At 42.1% G+C, this 27,815-nt stretch overlaps 4 protein-coding genes across 8 annotated transcripts in view; 2 read left to right on the top strand and 2 right to left on the bottom strand.

Annotated features, from left to right (window-relative positions):
- Positions 1 to 15,209, top strand: part of rspo3 (R-spondin 3) — a 104,914-nt gene extending 89,705 nt beyond the window's left edge. Inside the window, exons 1-6 of one of the 2 annotated variants that reach the window (XM_074683930.1) lie at positions 405 to 1,300; positions 5,701 to 5,895; positions 6,492 to 6,635; positions 6,845 to 6,991; positions 7,160 to 7,345; positions 14,200 to 15,209. In XM_074683930.1, coding sequence (XP_074540031.1) covers positions 1,201 to 1,300; positions 5,701 to 5,895; positions 6,492 to 6,635; positions 6,845 to 6,991; positions 7,160 to 7,345; positions 14,200 to 14,423 — 996 coding nt within the window. In that variant the 5' untranslated portion in view covers positions 405 to 1,200 and the 3' untranslated portion in view covers positions 14,424 to 15,209. Of the gene's footprint in view, positions 1 to 404; positions 1,301 to 5,700; positions 5,896 to 6,491; positions 6,636 to 6,844; positions 6,992 to 7,159; positions 7,346 to 14,199 lie in introns of those variants that run through there. The other variant, XM_074683931.1, reaches the window with a different exon arrangement.
- A 1,800-nt stretch (positions 15,210 to 17,009) lies between these two features.
- On the bottom strand, positions 17,010 to 18,607 carry mdh2 (malate dehydrogenase 2, NAD (mitochondrial)). Its single transcript, XM_074683493.1, has one exon. The coding sequence runs from the start codon at positions 18,468 to 18,470 to the stop codon at positions 17,457 to 17,459; it is 1,014 nt and encodes a 337-aa protein (XP_074539594.1). The 5' UTR covers positions 18,471 to 18,607; the 3' UTR covers positions 17,010 to 17,456.
- Positions 18,608 to 18,628: 21 nt separating this feature from the next.
- LOC141800736 (E3 ubiquitin-protein ligase rnf146-like) lies at positions 18,629 to 22,575 on the top strand. 4 transcript variants are annotated; one of them, XM_074683492.1, is made up of 3 exons: positions 18,629 to 18,787; positions 19,438 to 19,496; positions 19,775 to 22,575. In XM_074683492.1, exon 3 carries the CDS (start codon positions 19,787 to 19,789, stop codon positions 20,942 to 20,944), a length of 1,158 nt encoding a protein of 385 aa, XP_074539593.1. In that variant the 5' UTR covers positions 18,629 to 18,787; positions 19,438 to 19,496; positions 19,775 to 19,786; the 3' UTR covers positions 20,945 to 22,575. The 4 variants fall into 4 exon arrangements, with proteins under 4 accessions (XP_074539593.1, XP_074539590.1, XP_074539589.1 ...); XM_074683489.1 differs by having other exon boundaries at positions 18,630 to 18,787; positions 19,441 to 19,496; XM_074683488.1 differs by having other exon boundaries at positions 18,632 to 18,792; positions 19,441 to 19,496.
- Positions 22,576 to 23,771: 1,196 nt separating this feature from the next.
- On the bottom strand, positions 23,772 to 26,819 carry echdc1 (enoyl CoA hydratase domain containing 1). Its single transcript, XM_074683916.1, has 7 exons — positions 26,785 to 26,819; positions 25,798 to 25,866; positions 25,353 to 25,528; positions 25,048 to 25,190; positions 24,878 to 24,930; positions 24,652 to 24,732; positions 23,772 to 24,571 (listed from the first exon to the last, which is right to left on the bottom strand). The coding sequence occupies exons 2-7, from the start codon at positions 25,863 to 25,865 to the stop codon at positions 24,154 to 24,156; spliced, it is 939 nt and encodes a 312-aa protein (XP_074540017.1). The 5' UTR covers position 25,866; positions 26,785 to 26,819; the 3' UTR covers positions 23,772 to 24,153.
- Positions 26,820 to 27,815: the final 996 nt, after the last annotated feature.

Raw genomic sequence — 27,815 nt, 5'->3', positions numbered from 1 at the left:
AAAAAAAAAACAATTCAAATAATCATTTTCGATGAAATACGTATTATAAAAAATGTGGCTCGTATTTAGCTTTAAAAAAAATTACTTTAAGTTTCATCAGAAACACTGTAAAGTGTATTTTACAGTTTAAAAAGAAGATCACTGCAGTTGATGAGTCAACAAACAAATTGATGTTATATTCACACGTAGTCCATATTATCCGTGTGCCTTAGCGCATCAAGAGGAAGTGCAGTGATGGACATGAATCATGGAGAAGCTGCAGTACACATTTCTAAACCCTGGTTGAAATAACTTCAGTATGCGCCCCCTCTCCCCCTCTCTCCCTCTCTCTGACGCGGGGGGCTTGCCCTCTAAATAAACTTTGCAGCTCATAGAGGCAGAGAGAGGGAGAGGAATAGAGAGAGAGAGACAGCAGAGGGCTGAAGTCATCAGCCGGCCGGCAGGAGTGGAGTGAATGGGACCTGCACGCCAAGCAGAAAAGCTACGGAGATTTACTCTGGTTCAGTTCTCTGTCTGACGAGAACAGAGAGCGAGGAGCTGACAGAATTGCGACACCTTCAACTCATCTGTTTTTCTCATTGTGTGAATACTCGTCCGCGTCCTGTGGTGGCTTTAATTTCTGTGCGTTAGCTGATGAGGAGAGGAAGCAGAAGTCCTCTGCGCGCCTGGCACATTAGGGTGTCCACGCACCGGGACGCACGGAGCATCTCCGGAGAAAGACTGGAGAAGGAGACGGAAGGTCACTGTGGAGTTTCTACATATGGATACTATAAGTTAACTTTCTGAGCTTCATTTTGGTGTGAAATAGTTAATATTTTTTAATCTTTAGGACCTGATATTCGTGATCGATTCCCTGTCCTCCTGCGTGCACCGGATAAGAACCAAGCTTTTTGCTGTGTTTGATATTTGTTTCTGATTTTGGAGGGAATGTTCTCCATCACAGCACGGATAACGGATCCCTGACTCGGCCAGGCTCATATGAAGAGCCTCTTCAGGATGTTACAGTCTACGCGGCCCATGGATCATTGGGCCAGCGTCCACAACCATCACCACATATCACCACATAGCTGGGGATCCTGCTGTGTGTAGGAATAATTCTCTGCCCTCCGCACTCTGCCTCTGATCAGAAAACGGAATCTCTTCCAAAAAGTGTTTGATGAACATTGACATTGGCTTTACGAGTCTCACCTCTGGGCTACTATGCAATTACAACTGATCTCCTTTGTTTTGATCATCTTGCACTGCATGGATTACACTGGTGGTCAGCAGCACAGCAGCTCCAGGCACCGGCAACATAAACGTGAGTGTGGGTTAAAATGCAACGTGATGCTTCCCGGTGTATGCACTGTCCCCGTATTTGCGTATTGAGAGAGCTTTTTCCTGGCAGTTAAACTTTTTAATTTCGTTTTTCAATATTCTGTCATAAGGGAGTCGGATAAGAGTCAATGGCACTTTACGCATCCCTCCAACAAAATTTAGGGTCATGATTTCAGTTAAGATAACCAAATACTGGGAGTCCCTAAGTGAACTGGTGAATTTCTGGGCTTCGTATGGATCACTAATCAATCCTTCACGAGTGCAACTTGGGGCGCACGGCTCTTTTCTACTGTTGTGGCTCCTTCTTGATGACATCGAATCACATTTGATTTTGCATGGGGTTTTATGCCGTCTTTGTCAAAAAACATCAAATAAAACAGACAGAATGAATCTCGATTTTCGCATTGACATATAAAAAAGTATACACGTAGCTACAACAAAAGAGGCCAGCTATAAATTAAGCATTAAGCGGCCTTGAAACGTGACTTTTCTGTATTATAAGTCATGTGTACTCCACTTTGCTTTTTGCACTGCAGTTAAGAATTTAAAAGGGGGGAAATCAAGTTGGTTGTTGATTTTGACAAACTCCAGCGCACGCTTCAGCCAATGAACCTACCTTATTTACCGTAGATGTCAGTCCCCGTGTCTGATCACCTGAAGCCTGCGCGCGCTGCTCTTTGCGCTCCGTCTCCTGGTTCCAGTCGCTCTCTAGCGGCCAGAGCAGCGACTTCAGGCTCTGAGCGTGCGCGCGCGAGAGAGTGCAAATGTACTGAGGGAGTGTGTGTGTATGTGTGTTAATGCTACCCATTGTCAGGACTGATCTCTGTTCAAATGCACATTCACAGCTTTAGTTCCCATGTGTTAAAGCCTCTAACTTTTCTCTCTGTCTTTACACTGTCACATTCTGAAATTGATGGGGAAACTTTCTCCTAATATTGGCGCAGATATCAGAGCTCAGCAGGTTTCAGCTCCTTGCCAGTCAGATATGAAACTTAGCGTCATAATTTTAAATAATGCCCCATAGTGTTCTTTAACACAGCTCAAAATACATCTCTGAGGCTCTGTAGAAACACCAGAGATGTCCATTATTCAAATCCTCTCACTCAGTTGGTATTTCTACTCCCATATATCTCCTCACTGTCCAACATAATGTCTCATCTCTTGAGCTATGACCAACCTTTTTCCATCACACTGTGAAACAACTATCAATAAAGTATATTTTTCTATTCTTCCTCTGCACACTTTATCGCTGAGGGTCTCCAGATGTGTTCTGTGACTGAGACAGTTAGAGAGGAGCTGTGATAGCTGGAATATTCCATGTATCACCCGTCGGCATGACTGAAAAAAACTGTCTGTGAGCTAAAATTATACACATTAGAAGTGATGTTTTTACTTCTGCCACCTGGGCCTTGAGACGTCTTCTGAAATTTACTCACACAGCTCAGATCTGTTGGTCCAGATAGCTTTGCTGTAGATTTTAAGGGGAGCAGTCTATAAAAAAAGCAGAGAGTAGAGCATCCAGGGTTAACAGTGTGTTTATTGCTCAGTTTTAAAGAGGTCCTGGGGTTATTTTTGTACTGCTCAGTGAGGCTTTAACTGTAAGAACAGATCTTGGTCGGTTTCGCTGTTCTGCAGAATGAAACAGCTTACACAGAAATCTTTCGTGAAATTATATCTACAGGTATAAAAAATCAAATTTAAGGGGAAGTTAATCCTCCTTTGATGCAATGCAGACTTGTTTTAGCTCAAATTTGTCTTAGTATAGAGGTGATGAAGTATATTATGATGTTTTAATGTCTGTTGTAAACCCCCCTCTGTAACAAGACATACTGATTCTCTCTTTAAGTGTTTATTTTCCCCTAAACAGAATTAAAGAGCCTCTCAGCTCAGCGTGAGAGAGGAGGGGGAGCAGAAGGGTCTACTGAGAAAACGCTACTCTTGTTTTTTTAAAACCGCACACTGATGTTCAGAGCTAGAAAGTGCCAGTCTGTGGATTACATTGTTTTAAAAGAGTTTTTTTTTTTAACAAGTTGAGATGCTGATAATGTATTTTTAAAGACTTAAAAGCAAATAAAACCTTTCATCAAACAGCAGATCAATACACCTGACCCTGATGTAGTTATGAGATCACATTACTGGAGCATCAGTTCACTTCTGTGAAAGATGTAATTCAACTTCTGCCTTTCCAGATGACTCATTAATTGGCAAGTGCTTCTAAGAATCCAAACTTCCGCCGAGGATGCAGATATCTCACACTTGCAGAGATTTGAGGGAGGATGGAAGGATTAGTTGGTGACGGGGTGAATGAGTGCAGACTTCAGAGCGAACAAAGGGGGTAAGAGCGAGCTGGGAGTCAATGACCATCGTGTCAATGGGCCAGAATTACCAGGCAGAGACTGAACCCGAGCTCTGTGCTTCCTGTCTATGATGATGCATCCAGAAGTGAATCATGTGAGTGATAATGATTCAGTCTATTTCATAAAGTTCATTTAGTTGCATCAGGTTAATTCAGGCCCTGATCTAAAACTAAACAAACAAAATATGATCCTTTTACTTCTATATCACTGAGCTGACCTCCATAAATCCTATGTGTTTGTGTATGTGCAGGCATGAATGTGTTTATTCATATGTGACTGTGTTGGTCTGTTATGCAAGACACCACTGTCCAACCCAGGTCTCAACGGTGCAAGTGTGAGGGCAAGGCCAAATTCCTGCGCCTTCAGACTTCTGTGAATCAGGGCGGCTTGGCAGGAACACATGTGGGCAAACGGACAACAGTTGTAAAGATTTTCAAGATATTTCAAACAAAGTATCATTGATCTTTGGTAAACTGGCAGCTAAGACCAGAAATGAGAGGAGGAGGAATGAAGCCAGCAGAGATAGCTGATATTAGATGCCAACACAGGAAAACATTCATTTAGTTCCTCCAGGTTTTGCCTTTGATTATCTGACTGTGTGGGCTCCTGCAACACTTTGAAACACTGACTTTAGGAGCCTCTTACAGCTGCTTTCAGCATATTGACTTCATGTCACAGGTGTAACTCTAGTGCAATCATTGCTGATGTAATTCTGTCATATCAGTGAACTCAATGAAAAGTGTACATTTTACCTAACTCTCTCTGTTGACTAAGCTCAAACCAGGTCCAGTAAAAGATGCTGAAAAGCTCCTCTCAGAATCTGAAGAAGCTTTACTTAAATTTGTTTCTCTTTTTTGACATCATTAATTATTTTTTGTCATGAGATCCTTCAATTAAACTCTGTGTGACCCAGGTCCTTGTTGTTGACATAAAACTGTGTTCTTCCGTATGACACTAAAACTGTCTGGGATAAGGTTATCATCATAACATCAAAACTATTAAAGCCTTAAACTACACATTCATCCAAAGCCGACAGAAACACCACACAAGAGTGAAGAGTGAGAAAAGAAAAGTAACCTCACTTTAAAATAATAATAATAATAATAAAAAAACTTACTAACATACAGTAATTTCGTTCTGTTGACTGTTGTTCCATCATCTAACATTAAAAAAAAAATGCTCTCTCAAAAAGTGCATCAAGTGTGTGCTTCTAATGCTGAAGTATGCTGGTAAGACCTCACATAGACAGTGCTGTTTGCTGTATTAAATATGTAAACTGTTAAAACCTCCATAATGTGGGCAAGACTTCTTAAATGAAATTATTAGCCATATCCTGTTTTGTACCTGGCACTGTAACCAAAGCATCTGAAACAATTCACAAGAAATGAGGCACAGGTTGTTCTGTAACAAATGATATTCATAACACATGGTAAATATTCTTTCATCAATTGAAAGTTTAAGGTTTTAATCGTAAAAGTAGGAAGAACGCCACTTTAAAGGCACATAGCTTTAATTTTTCCGATTCGTTCCAGAGGATATTTTCCTTTGAACCCTGGTCATTTTAGGTAGTCAGATAAAATTTTAGGCATTCTGCTGAAGCAATGTATGTTAAAAAGAGACGAAATGAAGAAAAGGAAAGAAATACAGAACATCATACTCAAATAAAATAACACCTACAATGGGTCTCTTAACAAAATTTTGGAGCCAAACTAGGGGAAGAAGTGAGGACACTGTATGTAGTATGTATGTGGTTCAATAAATGCTTTCATGCTGGATTTCACTCGTTCGTCTGAGTTTACTCGGTTTAATTTTGGCACCAAGAGAAAAGTGACCACAGCTTTAAGCTTAAAATAAGCAGACTGGTAATACTAGCAGGATATCTACAAGCAGCAATAATACCCGTTTAATGATGCTCCAGAGAAATTTCAAAAACATGTTCAAGAATGCTAGACAACTCATCTAAAGTTTGCGTTTTCCTGCATCATGTGAAGTCAGTATTTCAACACCTGCCTGCTCGTATCCACAGAGATCTCTGGTGTGAGCTTGGGGTGCCAGCAGGGTGGCTGTCTGACCTGCTCCGACTACAATGGCTGCCTGTCCTGCAAGCCACGCTTCTTCATGCACTTGGAGAGGATTGGGATGAAGCAGATTGGGGTGTGCATGACTTCCTGCCCTCTGGGCTTTTACGGCACACGCTCCCCAGAGAGAAACACCTGCACAAGTAAGCAGCACAAACTGAGTGTCCACAATGGACTGATGAGTCTTTGGGTGTTGTTCCAGTAGCCGGACTTGACCTCTGTATTGTAAATCTTGACTCACAGCAAACACTGAGACAGAAAACGCTCTCAGAGCTGTCTTGAGTGTGTTGTGGCCTTGTAATTAACTGTATGTTTTACTTTCACATAACAAGCACGAGTACAAGAAGTCTGGTTGGCTGAGAGACATTGTATAAATAAATGTCCTCTCTTGTATACTACTTGTAAATGTTTCTCTTGCAGCAGTGTCAAGGCCCACTCATAAAATATGGCATTATGTTTGCACGGATCATGTCCTCAAACATCCAGAAAACTTAAGACCTGCTAAGTGTGTTTCCTTTTTGTGGCGCTAAATTAAACTCTCAGTTGCTTTGGCTGAAAAAGTCAAAAGTCAAACTTTAAAACATGTATCTGGCTGCAATGACTCATATCCCTGACTGCAACACACACTCACACTCACACTCACACTAAAATGGCACATTGTATATTTAACAGATAGGACACACACTTGACAATTTGTGCTGTTAAATAAACTCTGGTTGTGGGTCTGTGTCTGTGTCAGAGTGCAGGTCGGAGTGCGACTCTTGCTTCAACAAAAACTTCTGCACACGTTGCCGAGCCGGCTTCTACCTTCACCTGGGCAAATGCCAGGAGCACTGTCCTGAGGGGCTGGTCCGCAGCGACACACAGAGGGAGTGTGTCCCCAGTGAGTGTTTACAACTTATATTTATCAGACACATGGACCAAACACAGAGCTCGCCCTTTATTTATCTTTGTTCACCTTGTATTTATCCCTCATTAGCCAGGTGGGGATCACCAAATAAATCTGACTTTGGAATGAAGCCTGAAACGTGTTTATGTGTTACATTTGGCCTCGGTGTTCAGAGATGCACTGATGTGCTTTTGACTTCACAGGGTGTCCTGCAGAGTGTGAGTCGTGTGTGAGTGGTGAAACATGCACACGGTGCCGGCCAGGCCTGTACCAGCTCAGCGGGAGGTGCCACCATGTCTGTCCTGAGGACTACGAGCCCAATGACAAGCTTATGGAGTGCACAACGCAAGGTCAGTGCACAATGTGAGAGAATGTGTGTCCAAAGACATACCAGATGTGTGTGTTATTAGTGAGAGCCCATGCTATGTTCTCCATGTGGACTGCTTTCAAATGGAAAACTTCATGTTGCAGTTTAGAAAGCATCCTCATAAAATCTCTTCTCCTTTCTCTCCTGTCAGTGCACTGCGATGTGGGAGAGTGGAGCGAGTGGAGCCCCTGCTCTCGCTCTGGTAGAACCTGTGGGTTCAAACGAGGTCAGGAGACGCGCACACGCCTGGTCCTCCAGTACCCATCACCCTTTGGAAACCCATGCCCTGACATCTCAGAGATCAGAGAGTGTGTGGTCAAGAGAAGGAAATGTCCAGGTAAAGGAAACAACTCTGTGGCAGAAGTGAAGTGTGGCTGTTCTCCAACATGTGTCAAATGTTCACTGTGGATTCAAACTTCCAAAAGTTTTGGAAACAGTAGCACTTTGCTTATGTTGTGGGTCAGTTGTAAATATTTGAAGTACAGGGATGATGTTTCTGACCACATTAAACAAACTTGGTGATATTGGGGTTGAATTGGGCACATGGATATTTACACACTGACAGTAACAGCATCATCTGTTCAAGGTTTTTAGAGGCTGTCCGGTGAGGGTGTTGACTTTGAGTGTTAAACAGAGGCAGTTATTAAAGGCAGAAAGGGATTATTTTCCAGTGGATTTTAGTTTTATTATTACATTACACTGACTGGCCCTACTTCACTGCATCCACAGTTAACAGATCAGAACAGAATTATGATATAAAATAATGAGCAAAGGTTTTTATGTCACTGATCAGTCTCAGGCCTCCGCTTTATCTTCTGATTCTGCTCAATTGCACTGTGGCTTCACCACCCTTGTTATTTGCCCATTTTTGTGTGCAAAATAGGGGAAGCTGATCTGCCAAAAGAGCGTGAGTGATGGTCCCAGTGGCGTACTGAGATGTTTTTAAACAGTGTTTTGAAACTGATTTGCTTGTTCATTATCGCTCAGACATGTAGATGCTCAAGTTTGAGATCATAAGTTCAATGTAATTTTTTTTATCAATTATAGTTTTTTTTTTCTTTTGAAAGGCTAAAAGCACTGAAACCAACATTGGTGAAGTATGCACATTCCCTAAATGGTCTGTTATTGTTGCTGTCGACCCATCACTGCCAACATTACATCTGTGACACATGGCACAAGTTCTGCCCTATGAATTCCAGACCCTGCTGCTTCAGCTTGTACAATCAGAGTGGCTCGTTCTTCCGCTCAGGACTCCGGCTGTTTACTCAGAGGATTGTCATTGTGGTTGGAGGGAGGACAGTGGGGGGAACACACATGTGAGATGTTGCAATGGGTCTGTTGTGTGTTTTCCCACGGGACTTCTTTGGACTTTTAAACAGTCAGACCGCTTTCTCTGCTCCTAGTAAACAAGGAATAGCGTGATCATTACTAATGAAGGGAGTGAAACTGCTTTCAGTTGGGCTCGTCTCTGCTCGAACCCCGATTCTGTGTTGCATTTATGGCTGGATTTTGCTTTGTGTGTACTGCGTGTGTGTGGTTACTGAGCGGGTTGGCGGCCACGGATGGTTGTTTTTCAGCTTGGCTCTGTAGTGTTAAATGACAGATCGCAGACAGGGTAGGAGGCTGAGATCCAGCCCCCTGGGGCCTCACACTTACAGAACAAACACAGTGTGTGTGTGTATGTGTGTGCATGTGTGTGTGTGATGCAGCAGAAAAGCAGTTGACTCTGGAGCAGAAACAGCCAGCTCAACATCAACATCCTCCCCATGGGAGGCACGCGGCGACCAGGGGATCAGTATTGGTTTATCCCCACAGCTGCCAATACACACACAAACATGCATGCTCACATTCACTAACTCACACACGCACAAACACACACACACACACACACATACGCATAGATGCAAACCAAGACTCGTAAACATGAATGTGGACACAAATATATACCTTGTCCAGTTCCAATAAGCCAGACTTGTATGCTCACTTGGGCAAAACAAACACACACACACACACACACACACACACACACACACACACACACACACACACACACACACAAACACACACACCAAACACACAAACACACACACCATCTCTGTGTCACTAAAATAGCTACACACCCCTTGCTCTTGGTGGTAATTTGTGAAGAGAGTGAACTGGGTGGACGTGATTTGTAAGGCAGACTGTGAAATGTGCCCTTTGCAAGACCCCAGAGACCCCCGTATCCCTCACTCACTCACTTTCTATCTGTATCCGTCTACTGATCCGTTCCCCGCTTCATCCCTTCTACACACACAAACACACACATGCACGCACTCCCTACCACACCAAAGAAAACATAGACCCCTATTTAAGCTCCCTGTTGGCGCTCCCATTTGGCCCGGTCGGGACCGAGACTTTGGTGTGGAGGTGACGGCTCTGTTGATCCAGCCTGAGCCTGTTGAAAGGCAGCAGGTAGAGGAGAGGAGGAAAATAAACAAGCACTCAAACAAACAAACAAACAAACAAACGAGGAAAAAGAAATAAAAATGACATTTTAGATGAAATTGTATTGCCCCTTGAGTGTTTACCCAGTTGCCCCAGCGCCAAGAGCATCTGCGGTGAATGAGGGCTAATTATCTGCTTCGCCGCATCCTCTTCTTGCTGTTTACGTTCTGCACACGCTAGGGGGTCAGTGGTCCGACCTCAGAGAGCCCTCTGTAATCCTCCTGCACAACCCTCAGACACTGATACATCCTCGTCCTCCTCCTTTTCCTTTCCTCCTCTTTCTGCACTTTCTCCTGTTGCTGTTTCCTCCCCCTCTGTCCTGCCTCTCTTCTTCCGGTGCTTTTGACTCATTGCTTTACTCATTTGGGAGACTATAGCTTTACTAATTCACTTTCTTAAATAAACACATATTGGGTAATGTAAATTATTCCTTGCCTCAAAGTCCCACAAATTTACTGGTTATATAAAAAAGTACTGCACCTTTTCTGTATGTAGCTTTAGCCAGCAGTTAATCAGTTCAGCACAGCTTAGCTTAGCGTTCAGACTGAAATAATGAAAATTCGTTTGATTTTCTGTCCAAAATTTAAAAAATATGCACTAGAGGTGTAAAAGTTTACTGATTATTAGTTATCGTATCAGTTAAGAAGATGCAGGCTAAAGTTATTTCCTGTAGCATGAGGCATACTCTTGCAGCTTTAAACAAAGCTAGCTAGATCCCTAGGCTAGCTTGTCCCCACAGCTCACAGTCCTTGCAATAAGCTACAGAAATCCACTCCTAGTTTTGGTTTTGTGCCTTCTGCACAGATGTGAGGTGGTATTATTTTGTGGTACAATTTTCAACGACAATAAAAATGTTCCCAAACCACATCATTTTGTAGATCTCTCAGGTCTGTTGCCACAGCTTCAAAATGAAGTCTGATTACAAATGTTTTAAAGTACATGTAAGAATTGTCTCAAAACTAGAAAAAAAATGCTGACAAATTCAGGTTTAGATTCAGAAAACCTTGGCTCTGTTTCTGTGTTATCAACAGCAAGAGATTGTGAATGTTTACACACACATCCTCATCCGCCGCAGTCTCTCTTCTGTTAATCCTGGCTAATTTGTCCTTCGACAGACCTGAGGTTCACCTCTCTATCGCTGTAACAGGATAGATCGTGTGCCCTCTGCAAACCTCAGCCCCCCTTTAACTCCCACACACACACACACACACACACACACACACACACACACACACACACACACACACACACACACACACACACACACACACACACAATCACCGGCTACACACTCACATAAAGAAACATACAGTTAAAAAGCGAACATCAACAAGTCATTGAGGCAGAGAAGTTAGTGGGGAAGTGATCTACCCACACATTCATTCACACTTAACCCCCCCAAACACACACATACATACACACACACACACACACACACACACACACCATGACATCCTGGCGGACATGCGGCAGGCATTCCACTTGTGGGACAGCCCATAGCCTTTAATCCCAGCCTGGCTCCCGCCAAAAGCTCCCCGGACGACAGAACGCCTGCCACGGAGGATGTGCCACCATAAAATACACAATGCTCCTCCAACCGCACACACGTATACACACATATCCACAGAAAACCCCTTACCCTCACTGCCCCTTTGCCTTTCATTTCATCTGTCTGTATTTCTCTTTTAAATAATCATTTAGTTCTCACACTCTTTTAATTTTTCCATTCTACTTTCTTCTTCTTTTTCTGTAAATAAATCTTAAAGTATATTTTTCCAGCACACACACACAAACAGACAACCACACATACACACACACACACCCAACGTGTTAAGCCTCTCTCTGTGCTCTTGCTGAAGTACACAGACTCCTGTCCTTCATGTTACGCTGAAATGAGCCTCTAGAAGTGCTATTAAAGCCGCAGACATTTCAGCTGGTCAACACAAGCTTCTGTCTTCACACTATGCAGAGAGAAACAGAAACACAGGATGGACAGGATTAAACATTTTGTCTATATTTTGCCCCGTCAACTAGCAAGAATATGAAATGTTCAGTTTTTCTTGTGAAAAATATCAGCTGTTTGTTGTAAAGAAAAAATGAATAAAACTCAAGAAAAGTTGAAAATACAGTCTTTAGTGCACTTAGAGGGAGTTAATTTATGTATCTACTTCTAATCGGGCAGAAGGGGACAGCTGAAAATGACTGGACATGGGCATTAGCTGATGGTGGTCAGGACTGCCTGACTCACTGCCTTAGCTGTGTTTTGGTAGATGCTTTGCTTAATTTAAAACAGTCCCATGTTAGTAGTTTCCATCTGCTTCAATCTGTATGCTTAACTAAGCTAAGCTAATTACCCCTTGGAGAAATAATTGGCATAAAAGAGGAGTTGGTGTTGTAGTTCGACTTTTGTTGAGAAAGCAAATTTAGCATTCAGTTCATTGAAATAAATGTCAGTAACAGTGGGTTGCATAGACTTTTTGAAGGGCAGGAGATAAATAAAAATGCACATACAGCACGTCCTCACCCCCTAAGAGAGTATTGTAAAGCACATTTAAGTTCCCAAACAGGCACTTTAGCACGTTTACACTGTTTAGCAGGAAGTAAATAATACTTCATTTTAAAGTGCAACTGAACTACAAACAGCACAAGCTATAACATTTGTGCTTGAGCTTTGGGCTGCTAAGATAGTCAGCTCATATGATTTATTTGACATTTTAACACAATGTAAGTATTCAGCATGACAAGCTTTTTTTTAAATCAAGCATTCCTATTTGTATGGAGCACTAACTATAGACACGTTCTTTTAATTCACATGTGACATCAAATTTAGCATTTTATAATTTTACAAAAGCTATAAAGAAAAACTCCCCCTGGCCTACACACCATCACACCAGTTGTTATAAAGTCAGTTTGGATGGAATCTAAAGACTAAAGCAGAAACAACAAGTTTACGGGTTTGGTTCCCCGCATCAGAAAATGCAATGTTTGATTTAAAAACTGTCAAACAATGATTATACATCGAATTCTTTAAAGGGATATAACATGTTTTTTTTTATTATTATTATTATTTTGAATCAAACTTAAGTCAAACTTAAAGCTATTCCAGTTCTTGGCATCTGTGAATGATGTCATCTAGCTTTGCTGTTCTAACATTTTCCTCAATGGAAAATAATGTTAAAAATGCAAATTTTGCAAAAACTTGCTTGAATTTTTGAGCAGATTGCATTCCTAAAATCGGTTGCAGCAAACATTCTCAGCTGTAGCTCTCACTATTGCAGGTTTTTCTTTTTTGGCAGTATAATACTGTAGTATCCTCACACATGGTGTTAACATATGATGTCTTGTGCCCAGAGCCAACCTCTCATTAACACCAGAATCCTGACGACATTATTCATTAAAACTTGGCTTTTTGGATCGCACTCAGTGTCTGTTGTAAATGATCCAAAACCTCCAAAGGTGTCTCATTTGTGGACCATTACACACATGTCAGTGCACGGTTTACAGAAAGCCCATCAGACGCTGTTCCAGCTAACCAAACGCAGGTTGGTTTGATAAACACGCTCCTAATCATCTCAACACGGGCATGGATTAGGTTACTCCTCTAGCTTGACAAAAGCACGAGGGCTACAGTATGACTAATCCACTGAACTTGTAAATAGTTGTAAATGGTGTCAGGGCAGAGAAAACAATGAGAGCGAAGGGGACTTCCTGTGTTTACAGAGGACAGGGGGCAGACTCCAGTGAGTCAGTGCACCAGATTACTCCATCTGTCAGTTCCATCTATCCATGCATGAGACATCCACTTATTTTTGATTTGGATTCTTTTGTCCTTGTTATTGCCCAACCAGTAAACTTTGCTGACACTGTAATGCCTGTATTGTTTGTGCACATTACAATGTACATACTTTATTAATCTGTATGCTCTTTTGTTATGTCACAAAGTGTTTAAGTAGTTTAAAAACAGGTGGTGAAGTCAAGGATGGTGTGAATGTTTTAGTCAGTCATGGTCCCTGAGTACAATAGTCCTGGCTCATTAAAATTGATAAACTAAGAGTAAGAGACTGACTGTACATGAATTGGACAGGAGAGAGGCAGAGAGTGATCTCTTGTTCTGGCTCTCCCTGTGTCTATGCCTACTGCCGACTTCAGCAGTTTCACAATCCCCAACTGGCCAGCCGACCAGCCAAGCAGGCCGTGCTGCTCCGTTCCACTAACAGCAGAAGTTCAACAACAGGAAAGGGCCTCCTCTGCTTTCACTTGCAGGTCCTGTCTCCAACCTCCCTGGGGGTGGATCTTGTTATTATCATTAATAACTGAGGCTCAAGCAGAGATAAACCTTCAGCATTCCAAAACTCTCTGTTTTGTTTATGAGATGGTGTTGCAAGAAGAGATAAATTTGGGGCTTATTTCAAGGGTTTTCAATTTTTGACAGAGACCTGCTCATCACAGGGATAGGGCTTCAGTCTGTGATTAAAGACTGACATCTAGTGGTCAATACTGAGCTTTGCAACTAGAGCTGCACTGCACCTTGCATTGATTGTTGTTTTTCTCTGGTTTGTATTGTCTACATTTAATGCAGCATAGAAATCAACTCTATTTGTATTGAACATCCTAATTAAATATAATCAAAATGAAATTACTCAAGATAAGTTTATATTTATTTCTAATAAATATGAATATCATTTAATTTTTCTTATCTTCCAGGTGGACGGAGGAAGAATGAACGTAGAGCACAGAGGAATCGCAACAACTGCAAAGATAAAGAGAATCCAGAGGGGCGAAGAGAGAGGAAGAGAGAGAGGGAACGAGAAAGGGAGAGAGACACAGCTGAACGTGAAGACTCTGATAACAGGAACAAAACAGAGCACCGGCATCGGAGAGGCCATGACACAGAGCCTGTCTCTCCCAAGGACGGCCTTGTACAGTAGTAGTCTGGAAAGACAAGTCTGCTTCTCATCATCCTCCTTCTGTTATCACCTGATACTTTTCTCTCCAAAGATCCCCATCCTCACCCTCTGGTCACTCCCCTTCTCTTTGACCCCTCTCTGCAGGGGTGTTGCTGCTACCTGTATGATTTGAATCTAATGTTAATGCACAAGCAGATTGGGGCACATTCAGCTATGAGGCTCAGGCCACTATGGACTTTTTTTCTCTCCTTATAGCCTCTGCTCCTTCACTTTGACCACTGAGAGAGTGTCTCTGCTGCAAAGTGCAGGAGACACTGTTGAGACTGCTGAACCGCCTGAGGAAAAAATAGAAACTGAGTGGAGAACCGACAGACGGATTGACAGAGACTTCACACATTGTGCTTGTTGATATGGTTATTTAACTGGGCCCTGAAACAGCATCACACATCTTGGTTTTGAATGTAGATTTTGCAACATAATATAGAACAATTGTTTATCATTGTTGTTTCTGTTCTTTAGATCTCCTTACTTTATTTTATTTTATTTGGTGCAAAATGTGTAAAGACAAGAGAAAAGTGAGTTTGCTATTGCCATCTTGTGATATCACTACAGTTACTGCAAATGATAGATGTGGGAGAACCTGCATGCTGAGAGTCAAAGTATTAAAAACTGAAACCACAAATGTGTTCTGTATGTCATGGAAAAATGGGATAAATCTAATTTACCATTGTTTTTTGTGTAAATGAAATCTGTGCTCTCAGTAAAGCTCCTTGAATAGGAACCAAAAGCACCTGTATGTCAAATAAAACTATAATGGGTTTGTATCTGTGCTTTCTGTCCGACTGCCATCGTGAGAAAGCAGTTTCAGCATGCTCTTGATTACCATTCCAGAGTACATGAAAAGTCAACCTCAGCATATGTGTGCCTGTAGTGTGCAGCCTGTTGATGGTTTATAGGAAGTTGATGGCTCATTTTGGAGAAAACTGGACTGTTTGTAAAGGGCTACATACTGACACTTGAACATTTGTTGAAGATACTAGTATACACCTCTTAGGATAATCTCAGTGTCCACACTCACTGACTTTGAGGTGTGTTCCCACTAAGTGTGAGGGCTCAAATGGTAAAGTGTGTAAGGGTTCATGCCGACTTTTTGAGCCCTTTATGCACCCTTTCCTGAATGAGCATATTTTTAAATTAAGCATGAGGGAATTATCTGCAGTTCCTTGCAATATGACGTAAACCACAGAAACACAGGGTTCTCAGAGAGAGCCAATAGACACAGCAGGGTAAACGAATGGGTAGAGAGGAAATTGAGAGAGATGACAAACAAGGATTGAAGAAACTGAAACCATTATTGATGATTCAGAAAAATAATTCTGTCTATCTCTAAAAATAAATATGTAAAACAGCTTTAATGCAGTGCAGTTTAAGTGATATTTTAACATTTCATTATATTCATATTTCTTTCAATTTTGTGGATAAACTCTTTTGACTAATAGGAGTGTGTCTGTAAAAAGAAATAATTCTTTTAAACTTAGAACTGTTCCATAATAATTTCTATTGCTGCTCAGGTGAGCTACATGGCGACATTCATGTTGTGTGAGAAGATGCAAAGTGTTTTCCTATTCTGATTTATACTGTTTTGAGCTCTTGCATACTAAAGCACTCAACCATTTTCCAGGTGATCTCAGGTAAGTCTGTAAGGGCTCAGGGCTCATGGTCTAGAGGGGGGACATTGAGATTCAGCCTTTAGTGTCACTGAAGTCATGGAACGGGCGGTGTTCCAATAACCATACCTTCATAGTATTTAGTGTCAGAGAAGATTTAGCATGTCCTAAAACATATGTCAAATGTTGTATGCTAAGAATACCAGGATGACCTTTTACTACATTCACTTAAAGTTTGAAGCACGTGATCCTACTTGCTTTTCAAGCCATTGTGACCAAGAGTCTTTGCTGAGCTTTTTTTTTTTTAAAACAAAAACAATCAGGGTCTGGGTAGAAGCTTGGTTCAATTTAAAAATCCTGATGGTGTCTTGATAACATAAGGGAGTTAAGCCAGATGCGTTGCAGGCCAAGGAGGGTTTATGAATTACAGGGTCAAAGTTCAAGGTACAACTTTATGGCACTAAGTCCTTGTTATTTGTGTACTATATGCAAGTTACATAATTTGTGGACTCATTTTACACAACAATTAAAATGATTGTTTGTGATAAGGAGCCTGGTCATACTGAGATAGCAAAATTAATAGCTGCCTTTGACTCAAATTAGAGGTCAGTCATTTTCTGTCCAAATTTTTAGTGTAGTTGGACAGTTCCTGTGCATTAAATATCTTGCTGTGTAGCTTCAGAAACACACTCTTACCATTCATTTTAGTGTGACATTAAACTGACAAGTCTGAGTTCACTTCTAAAAATATAATGACCCATCATAACATCACTTTTTTAGTAGTATTGTTAGAGGTATTGAAAATACAAAAAGATCACCTTGATTTGGACCAACCCTCCTTTTTCATATGTTCTTGTCTTGAGCATTATATTTATGTTTAGATGTATGTCATTAAGCCAAATCAGCTTGGAGTAACAAAAAAGAAGTAGAGAATTAGATTTTAAAGATAAACTGTTTATTGGTGGAGTGAGAATTTGTTTACCAGTAACATCTATTTGCATCGACAGGTGTGATGACAGTATTTCCTCCTCATTCATTCAGCAGAGATATCTCCACATATACAGACTGTACATGAAAATATATGAAACTTTCTTTAGATTTGACATTTGCAAAAAAAATTGATAAGTCACAGTACAGATTATCTACACAAATTATAGGTCCAAAATAAAGCCATGTTTGAAAAGCCAAGGAGAAAGATGATGAGAAAGGGGTTTTGGTTAAAACCAGGACGTTTTAATCAAGATGGCCCTACTGCTATGACTAAAACAAAAGAGGAAACACTGTGACAGATCTTTAAATTTACCCAGATGCCTTTTAAGTTAAGTCAGGACGACATTACCAATCACAGCTGCTGCTTGGTTTCAACTATTTCCAACTATACTCCTGTTCACTTCATTTTCGCTGCAAATTCCTCGCCCTTCTTGATGGAACCCTTCAGCTCATCCATGGCGTCAGCCACCAGCTTCTCCTCGAAGGCGGACAGCTTTCCCAGCCCAAGGTTCTTCTCAATGCCATTCTTGCCCAGGAGCAAAGGTGTGGAGAAGTACTTGCACTCTGTCTCCTCAGACCTGACATAGGCGCACTCCACCACACCCTCCTTTCCATTCATGGCGTCGAGGACTGAGAAGGTGAAGCGGGCACCTGCATAAGCCATGGAGAGGGTAGCAGATCCAGCACCAGCTTTGGCCTTTACCACCTCAGTGCCAGCCTCCTGGATCCTACCAGTCAGAGCACTTAGCTGGTCAGCAGGGAACTCTACCTTTGGTGTGCACTGGGAGATGAGGGGAATGATGGTCTTTCCAGCGTGACCTCCAATGACTGGAACATTGACACGAGCTGGGTCAAGGCCTTTCAGCTCTGCCACAAAGGTGTTTGCTCTGACAATGTCCAAGGTTGTGACGCCAAACACTTTGTTGGGGTTGTACACGCCATGTTTCTTCATCATCTCTGATGTAATGGGGATGGTGGAGTTGACTGGGTTAGCGATGATGCAGATCATTGCCTCTGGGCAGTTGCGGGCGCAGGCATCAGCCAAGGTGGCTACGATGGTGGCGTTGGTGTTGAAAAGGTCATCACGAGTCATGCCAGGTTTCCTGGGAACACCGGCGGGGATGACCACGACGTCGCAGCCCTTCAGTGCAGCATCCAGCTGGTCTGGACCCATGTGGCCGGTCACCTGGGCTCTGGTCTCAATGTGGCTGAGATCCGCAGCCACCCCGGGGGTGTGGGCAATATCATACAGGGAGAGGTGGCTCACCAGGGGGCTGTTCTTGAGAAGCAGAGACAGTGGCTGGCCTATTCCGCCTGACGCTCCTAGCACAGCCACCTTGGCGTTGTTCTGCGCAGAGGTGGAAAGGCTCCGGGCGAGGCTGACGGTAGGTCTCACGGCACGGGAGAACATCTTGTTTCTGTTTCTTGGTTTCTTACTTTAGTTAAAACAAAAATCTTTACAGAGCCCCTCTCCTCTGTGACACCAACGTCCTCTAGCCACGAGCGAACAGGAAGACTCCCGAACTGACATGCGTCGAAAATAGGCGTCGCGCGATGTGACGTCAATTAACGTCACTACGTAACCCTGTTACGTCGTTGTCTTTCTCTCAGTTTTTATCGGAGGAAAACAAAGACAGTTAAGGTTGAAAGTCGGTGAATTAGCAGTTGTTATCAGTCACGTTTCATGTTTTGTGTGTGTTCATCGGGACATTAGGACTCAGTCTAACGGTACGGTGAGTAGACTGTCGTTTTGGTCTCCCAGTCCTGCATCTTTGCTGTTAATGCCCCACTGCTTAGATAAGCTAACGCCGTCAGATGAACTCCGTCTATTTGCTGGAGTCAGGGGCTGCCACAAGCCTAGCCTCTATTAGCTACAACAGGTCTTATTGTTATGGTCGTTGTGTCGTTCGAGAAATCCGCCTGTAATGTGTGATTCACGCTTCGACAGGGCATAAAAACGGCCTGCTTTAACAGCCGCTTCCTGTATGTAAGGCGTTCATTAAACTTCGTGTTGATCTTACAGATCGCTAGCTCTGTGTTTAGCTGAAGTAACGTTAGCTGTGTTTATCTCTAGCCCTGTCTTAAGGCCAGCTGGGTAGCACAAACTTGTATCAGTTAGCTGACACAGTTCATTGTTTGTAGTCAGGCAGTTAACAGAGCACCCTTTGTTCTATAGACTGAAACATTCTCGTCACATTTCGGTCATACTTTAACGATTTAACGCTTACGCTCAGCTAATCCGTTTTAATGTTAGGATTTGATAGCTACTTGTTTGTCACACAACGTATTATGTTGTTTGGTTTAGAAGTGTTTTGTATTTTTGTGTCCTAGCTGCATTTGCTTTTAATTTAACCGACACCTCTTTTCTTTTTTGCCAGCAGCAAGTTTGAAGGTCCAACAACTTTCCTCATGATACATCAGCATTAAGGTTCTTCCAGTAAGTATCAAATGTCATGTCTGTTAGCTGTTTTTTGTTGGCATGTTGTACTTTTGATATATAACAGTCTGTTGGATATTGTTTGATATTTGGATGTGTAGACCTGTCTCAAATGTCATCACATAATTTTATTCATAACTCACGCTTAGCAGGTCGCATCATGTAATGTAATGCTAATAATTCTTATTGCAATATGTAAAATGAATACTACTGATATAAGGAAACTGATTGCATGTTCAGAATAAAACACAAACATTTGCTTCAACCTTTTTCTTCAGAACTCCCTAAGGATGGCTAGTTGCGGGGAAGTCGACCACTCTGTTAGCTCGCTTCCATCCAGTAAGAAAGGTAGCAACAGCGGAGGAGGAAGTGGAAACAGTGCAGAATCATCATGCTCTAGCTCCAGCAACTCATCCCCAGCCCTGTCTGTACCGGAGTGTGCCATCTGTCTGCAGAGCTGCGTCCACCCCGTCCAGCTGCCATGCCATCACGTCTTCTGTTTCCTGTGCGTGAAGGGAGCATCCTGGCAAAGCAAACGCTGTGCTCTCTGCAGACAGGAGGTACCTGATGACTTCCTGGAAAGGCCTACACTTCTTTCTCCAGAGGAGCTGAAGGCGTCAGCAGGTCGTGGTGGGGCAGGGAGTGATCACGCCTGGTATTATGAAGGCAGGAATGGTTGGTGGCAGTATGACGAGCGAACCAGTCGCGAGCTGGAGGACGCTTTCTCCAAGGGCAAGAAAACAGCGGAAATGCTTATTGCTGGTTTTTTGTATGTAGCCGACTTGGAGAACATGGTGCAGTACAGGCGTAATGAGCATGGGCGGAGACGCAAGATGAAGAGAGACATTTTGGATATCCCTAAGAAGGGAGTGGCAGGACTGCGTTTGGACACTGAGGGAGTTGCTGTAGCCATGGGGGCTGCAGGTCGAGAAAACTCTGCTGATGGGGCTGACACCACAGTAGCAGGTGTACAACAGCAAGTAACAGGGAATCCTCCAACACTTACAGTCCCCCCTGCCACTGCCAGACCTCCTACCTCCCTGGGAGGTCAGCCTGGCAGCAGCAGCAGCCCCACTCTGGAGGATGCTCTCTCCCAGCTGCAAATCAGCCCCAGGCCCTCTCCTCCTCATGAGCGGTCTGAGGCTGGGGAAGGAGAGGAGGAGGATGAGGAGGAGCAAGCTTCACCCTCCAGGTCCTCTGACCCTCACACCTCTGTGGATGAGTCTGGCTCTGGAGACTGGAGCGACGATGAAGACGAGGAGGATGAAGAAGAAGATGGGGGAGATGGGGAGCGTGTGGAGCCCTGGGAAAATCTGACCAGGAGGCAAAGACTAAATCCAGAGGACAGAGCCCCTCCTGGTGCAGAGTCCACCTCTCCCCCCTCTTCATCCAGTAGCAGTGGGAGGTCCAGAATGCCTGATGGCCAGTGTACAGTGACTGAAGTGTGAAGTCATCTTTGAGCCCATCATCAGAAGATGGCTTGGTTCCATTTCATTAATTTATTCCTCAATCTATGCTGCTGTTCACTCTGTCACAGATCGGATGTAGGTGGATGGCTCGCTATCAGAATATTTTAGACATTAAATTTGCTGCTTCTTTTTGGTACACAATGATCTGCTTGGATCTGTACAACTTGTTTGTCAGTTTCATGCAGTAAATATACCCAGCTCGTTGGACTCATGATGTGTTTTCATGTTCTCGCACTCAGACAGGAGGCAGGGTTTGGAAGACAGACAGATGGATACAGCATGTTGTTGGGAGCTTCAAAGTCTCATAATCTTTTATTCAGAGCATCATGTGGGGCTAATGTTCAACTGCTAGCACCCTGCCTCGTGTTTAGCTGTTTGGTTGCAGGCATACTGGTCTGTTCATTTGGGATGAGAGACAGTTGGATTGTAAAAGTGACTCACAGACTCTTCCATCTGTATTGCTGTGTTGAAGTTTATTATCCTGATACCCAGAGCATTTCTTGCCTTGTCCAGATCTGTGACGTTTGAAGGAGGAAGCATAAATGAGGATGTTGCCTCTGGAAATGGAATAGTGTCTTTATCATAAACAGTTGCATTCTAATCATCTACATTTTAACTCTCTCCGCTAACATAGCACGCAGAAATAAGTTTTCTAGAGCTCAAGTCGTTTGACGACTCTTGCAAAGAATTAAATCTTTTGATAACATGTTCCAACTGCAGCCCCCCTTAATGATTTCCTAGTCCAGCTTAACCAATCACATTCTTTTATTTTAATATTCTGAGATGAAAATGTTAACGTTTAGATCTGTGATTTCAAAGTCGACCGTGGGTTAAAATCAGGCTCTTCAGGATTTTTTAGCAAGATGAAGAAAGAAAACTCGATAGTGTGCTGACACTCGCAGGCTATGTGGGTCTTAAAATTTCATGTTTTTGTGCTTAAACTTTGTAAAGTAGCTCTTAAGATCCCGCTATTATCAGGCTACCTGTCTTATGGGATCTTCTTTTTAATTTAGTTGATCTGAACTTATTGAAATTCTAAAGCAAGTCATGATTTTAATGAGTGTTCATTGAAACAGTATACACATGAAGCATTTATTTTACTTCTCCCAGCTTTAAATAATTGGCGTTTTGATGTGAAGTATCAGTGTTTTCCTTTAAAAGCTGTTGAGGTCTCTGCAGCCTCTTGAGTATTCTTATTGTCCCAGATTAAAGTGTTCTCAATTGGTGTGTTTCTAAAGTTTTGTGACTTGTGCATGTTTGAAGAGAGAGTTATTAAACACTACTGGTCAGCAGGATGTTGAGAATTGATATCGTTTGGGTTGAGTTTGAGTTGATGTTTTTAATTTGTCTCTGTTTCTGAGTTTGGTTGTAAATCCTCTCCTGTATGAAGTCTGAGGCAGAACAAGAACATGCCGTTTGTTTTTGCCCGTGCTGCAAAGATTTCAAGTTATGTTATTTTTATATTTCTTACATGCTTACATCATCAGCTCAGTCTTAGACTTTTCATTCTGAAGAATACATTTGTGTAACAGTTTTTGCTTGGCAACTTTTTTGTAATTTAAAATAAATTGTGTCATTTCATCATCCTAAAAGGAGAATATTTCTGAGCTCTTGTTTCTGATTTTTTTAATGCATTGCATATATTACCACGTGTTACTGTGCTTCTTTAAAATAGGGATCTTCATTGGTCTGTGTTTTTTTTTTAAGTTTGTGCTTGTTTTCTCAATACTAAGAAAAACACAATCAGTCTCTTTAGTGATCCAGGGACGACGGTATTTATACCTTGTCATCATACCCAATGCCTCATATGGCAGAATCACAGGGGTAGCTCCAACCAAACAGCCACAACATGAGCAACAAGAAAAATACTTAGTCACCAATTCATCAGATGATCTCCTTGCTTTTCTGTGACCATGTATCATAAAGACAAGTGTAATGAGCTCTTTATCATCATGTGGCTGACTTTATTTCCTCTCACCCACCTTGTAGGTATTTGATATTCTGAGCACAGCAGCTATCAGTGCTCCAGCAGGGTGTTTGGCCAGGAAACATGACCTCTGGATGGAGGACAGGCGATGAAGGCCTGGCATCCTCCAGGGACACATCCTGTTCTTGTCATTTGAGTCCGAGCTCATTGGTGCTTTGCAGTATAATTTGCTGTCCAGCCTAATCTTTAGTGTGCAGTGGAAATTGAGCTACAAACTGACTCCAAGTCCAACAAAAGCTCAGCATCTTACAATATTCAAATCTCAAACCTGGCCCTGTAATTCAGGGTCTCTATTTGGCAAGTATAAATGAAGGCACTAAAAACAGTTGTGTGGTGTTACTGCCACAGAACAGACACAACGAAAGCAAGGATAATCAAGGTAAGGCACAGAAGTATCTGGAAGCTTAGATGAACTAAACTAAAAGAGGAGAGAAAGAGCAGTATTACTCTCAGTCCTGCACACAGATGCTGAGGCCTCCTGCTTGTTAAAGCTCATCAGTTTCTCTGTATGCCACTGCTTTCTGTCGGCCTCAGTTTGGCATGATCTGATCATTACCATAATCATGTTTTCAGGGGACCCGAAGGACAGACAGAGCTCATTTGTTTGACTAATGGGGGCAGGAGGGATTCGGAAGATGGAAAGCGTAATCCACAGTTCCTATTGTCATTTATATTTTCATAAAAGAAGAATTTGAAATACCCAGAAAATCAAGACAGCCACTGTCGGATGACGGATAAACTTTGTATCAAGGGGCTAAATTAATGCAATAAGTCCTGATGTACAGTATGACTCCATAAAGAATTAACAACACTTCGACCGCATCCATCTTTATTAGCAACACAGTTTATATCTGTATAACTGAACTCCTGCTTTTGTGTCCATCAGTCATGACATCATGTAAACATTTCAAATAGACAAGAATATTGCAACGGTTCAAGTATGTAACAACACACTCATGTGAGTATGGGACAATCATGCACTGATGAGAACTTATTGATGTATGAAAGGCTTATTCTGAAGAAAAGTTCAACCACAGCATTCACCTATATATATATAAAAAAAACAGTCTTTTTACAGTTTTCAGCACATGAAAGGCTGTAGTTGTAAATGTGCTGATCTCAGAGAAGTTTTTCTGTACTATTATGTCCCTAAAAGGCCTCCTCAAAAAGTCTCAGCTGATCTCAGAAGTGCTGAGGATGTTCATTTGTGTTTGGGCTTGCTGGCCAGAGCCTTCAGGTTAGCTGGACCGCCCCAAACTGTCCCAAAAACATCCTTCTCAGTTCTCAGAGCTTCAGACAGAGGGAGCTCTCTGCCAGACAGCACCACCTCCTTCACTGCCCGGATCACTGGTGCAGGTCCTTTGGTATAACGACCAAGCCAGTTTTCAGTCTGCTGCAGGAGAGACCCTGCACCCTCCTCTACCTCAGGGTCCTCCAAGACTCCATCTGCCAGCCCGATCTGAAGACCAAGCTCTGGATCTACTTTTAGAGCACCACCAAGTAGCTTTAGTGCATGCTGGCTTCTGACAATTTGGACAAGTCGGGCAGCACCGCCCCAGCCTGGGACCAGACCCATGTGTTTATGGACAAACTGGATCACACTGCCAGGTGCCACTAACCTTTGAAAGACAGAGAAAGACATATTAGATTATTAACTTTGGATGTGTTCCTTGATTAACTCAGTTGTAGAAAAACTTACCTAAAATCACAAGCAGTCAGGAGTTCTGCACCCCCTCCCAGAGCTCTCCCCTCCACCAGAGCAACAGAGATCAGAGGCAGCCTGCACTGAGAAAACTACGCTGTCACCAAACTTTGTACACATTAAAGCTTAACTGCAAATTCTGTAAGCTTTGACTCACTCCAGTCTTTCAAGTCTGTGAGTTTAGATTTGAAAGAGTACCACAGAGGAAAATGAGAGTTCTTACCTAAGCAGCCTGGTCAGAGTATTCTGCATGAACATACACATCTCCATCCCATCCTATAGGGCAAAGCAAACATTTCACACACCCATGGATAAGCACAGGGCTTAGAGACACTGAGACAAAAACAAGCTTTAAAAAGTTTGAGATTTTTCAGGTACTAGCTTTTTTTCTACCTGTGGGTTAGAAATCGCTCTCACAGCGTTGAGGTCCGATCCAGAGCAGAAAGTTTGAGCAGCACCTTGAACAATGAGGCCTTTGCCGTCTGTCCAGCTCTCCAGCTGGCTGACCCTCTCCTCCAGTTCCACCATCATACCGCCTAAGAGCGAGAGAACACTCAAAACAATGAAGTAGTCAAAATCACAATGACACTAGTCATACTCAGGCTTCTCCAGTTCTGATTATGAGAGTTGTCCTGAAAATACAGCTTGCATTGGTTGCTGTTAGAATACAAAGTGTAACATGAACACTCCGAGTTTACCTGAGAAGGCATTCATGCGGGAGGGGTTGTTGATGGTCAGCACAGCGACACCTGAATCCTGTTGGAGAAGATCAATGGAGCCCCCAGAAAAGGCCTGCAGCTTCTCCTTGATGCGATCTTGGTTAAACCCATGGATGCTCGAGTACACACAGCCTCTGCTCTGTCTCTGCAGCAGCCTTGGAAGAAAAAAATTAATCACTGTCAGTCCAACAAACAATGATGCTTATAACATCTAATATTCATACATTAGATCTAGTATAAATAGTGATAGCAAAATTGACAAATGGAAATTAGCCTTGTAAATTTAAATAAATTGTTGGTGATTTGATAGTAAAAAAAAAAGTGATGGTGCATCTCTTGTTGACGTCTGTTGGTAACTGTAATAACTCTCATTGGCACGGCAATAAAACTATTCCTTTTGCGTTTGTTATTGTTCTATTTTTACCTGGCCCAGGCTGCACTGTTCCTTCTGCTTCTGCTGAGGAGCTGCTGCCTCACTGCAAACAGTAACATCCTACACAGTAAGGGAAAAAATATGACTCTTACATTCATCGCCTGGTATTACAGTCAATCACATTGAAGCATTAAAAGAGGAAGGGGCACAAAAAAGATAGGTATCTGCTTTTCCTGTTGCCAACTTAAATTCAATCAGTGAAAAAAAAAAAAAAAAAGTTCATTAAACTGTTGTTTCACCATTTGATACTTTGGTGTATTTTATAGCTCACAACAACTAAAGGTAACAAAGCTAATCATCTATAGATCTCAATGAAGAACGTGCTATTAGTTTTGATTTGTTGTTTCTTCTTCAATGCACACACAGTTGACATAATTTGTTTTACCTGATCCGCCTTAGATACTTACAACAATCCAGCTGTAAGCCATAATTAAAAACAACAGACCGCAGTTATAACTCGTTAAATTCATTTAAAGGACATTTACGACCGATTTGTAAAAAAAAAAAAGGCAGCTGCCAAGTCGAAAAGGGCTTGATTACCGAATGAAAACACTCCCATATAACTAACACAAGAACATTTAACCTTTGTGAGATTGAATAGCTTCAGATAACAGTGTGCATAAATACCTAAACTTTATATAGTAACGGTTTAAAGCTCATCTTTCCGAATTATAAATTATATAATCACAGCGTTAAAATGTTTATTTGGACATTCAAGAACGCATTTTCAGCGAATAAAAGCTCGGGATGACTCCGTTAACTATTATTTATCAGAAAACTATCATTTCTTTTCATTTTGGACCTGAATGTCACACAAGGTTTAAGTATCTCTCTGTAAACGTTAGTTCGTCACACATACTGAATTCACGCCTATAAACAGGGGAAAGAGTAGGGTAGATTAAATGTATGTAGTTAAGACATGTTACACCGTCCAATGAATGAGAATAAAACGATTTTGAAACAGAAGAGCACACCAACCTTGACTGTTTACAGTCGCGCGGTGTCACTCTGAAATGTTTCCCCGGAAACATTAACTCTCCTTAACTCCAACGATCCAGACCTGTGCAGTTAGGTATTTTTCCACAAGAGGGCAGGATAACATCACCACACCAATTAGTAAATGATTTTAAAATAATTTCTTGTAAATTAGCATGTAATATAGTACTCAGCAAAACAATACCATGCCAGTAAGTTTACCACATCTTCTAAGATACTGTGACTCTTGTTCCACACCATAACATTAATCAATGGGGATGCATTACTCAGAGATATCTCTGATTTTTGTCATAACTCTCACAGCAAACAGAGGAACTGGCTTAACAAGTGTGGTCATTAACATAAGTATTAAAGGAGTGCTTTAAATGATGTCAACATGTCATGTGCAGCACTGGTACAGTCATCTGACTCTTACTTTAACATGAACTATAAGTTTTTATCAGGCACTGGCTGAGTCTGAGTGTAGATGTGACAGCAAGAAGCAGGGTTTGTTCAAATTAAGCCATACCTTTTCCTGACACCACTGCGTATTACATTTCATACCAGTGTGGACAGATCCCAGTTTGACACTGAGTCCACATCTTGTCAAACAATCCTCTGTGTGTCTTTGGTTTCAAGCATTTCCAAGCTGAAGTACCAAAGCTGGGCACATCTTAAATGCGGTTGATGAGTAATTTGAAGATATCAAAGAAGGCATATGAATATTTTGACATTTGAGTCTAGAAATAAGGATTATACAAAATTCCCCCCCAAAAAAAGATGCATCACTTGTCTGATTTATGATCATGTTCACCTCCTGCTTGAAACATGAAATATCATACCAAGAGAGACTTGCTCCCTCCTGAAGGGCAGTAAATGTGTGAATTGCTTTAGGATCATAGTACTGTGAAAACATGGACAGGCATAAACACACAGACTGGTGGGCGCATTGTCAAAATAGTTTGACATCTGTTGTAAATCCAAAGTGTAAATATGGAGGTTTGTATGATTGCCTGTCTGTGAGGCAGAGAGCT

Source organism: Halichoeres trimaculatus, unplaced genomic scaffold, assembly GCF_033239565.1.
Source record: "Halichoeres trimaculatus isolate MK-OKI-2021-1 unplaced genomic scaffold, fHalTri1.1 fHalTri1_scaffold_12, whole genome shotgun sequence".
Taxonomy (NCBI): domain Eukaryota; kingdom Metazoa; phylum Chordata; class Actinopteri; order Labriformes; family Labridae; genus Halichoeres; species Halichoeres trimaculatus.
Note: the sequence above shows the minus strand (reverse complement) of the source record. Positions and strands in the feature narration are given on the sequence as shown.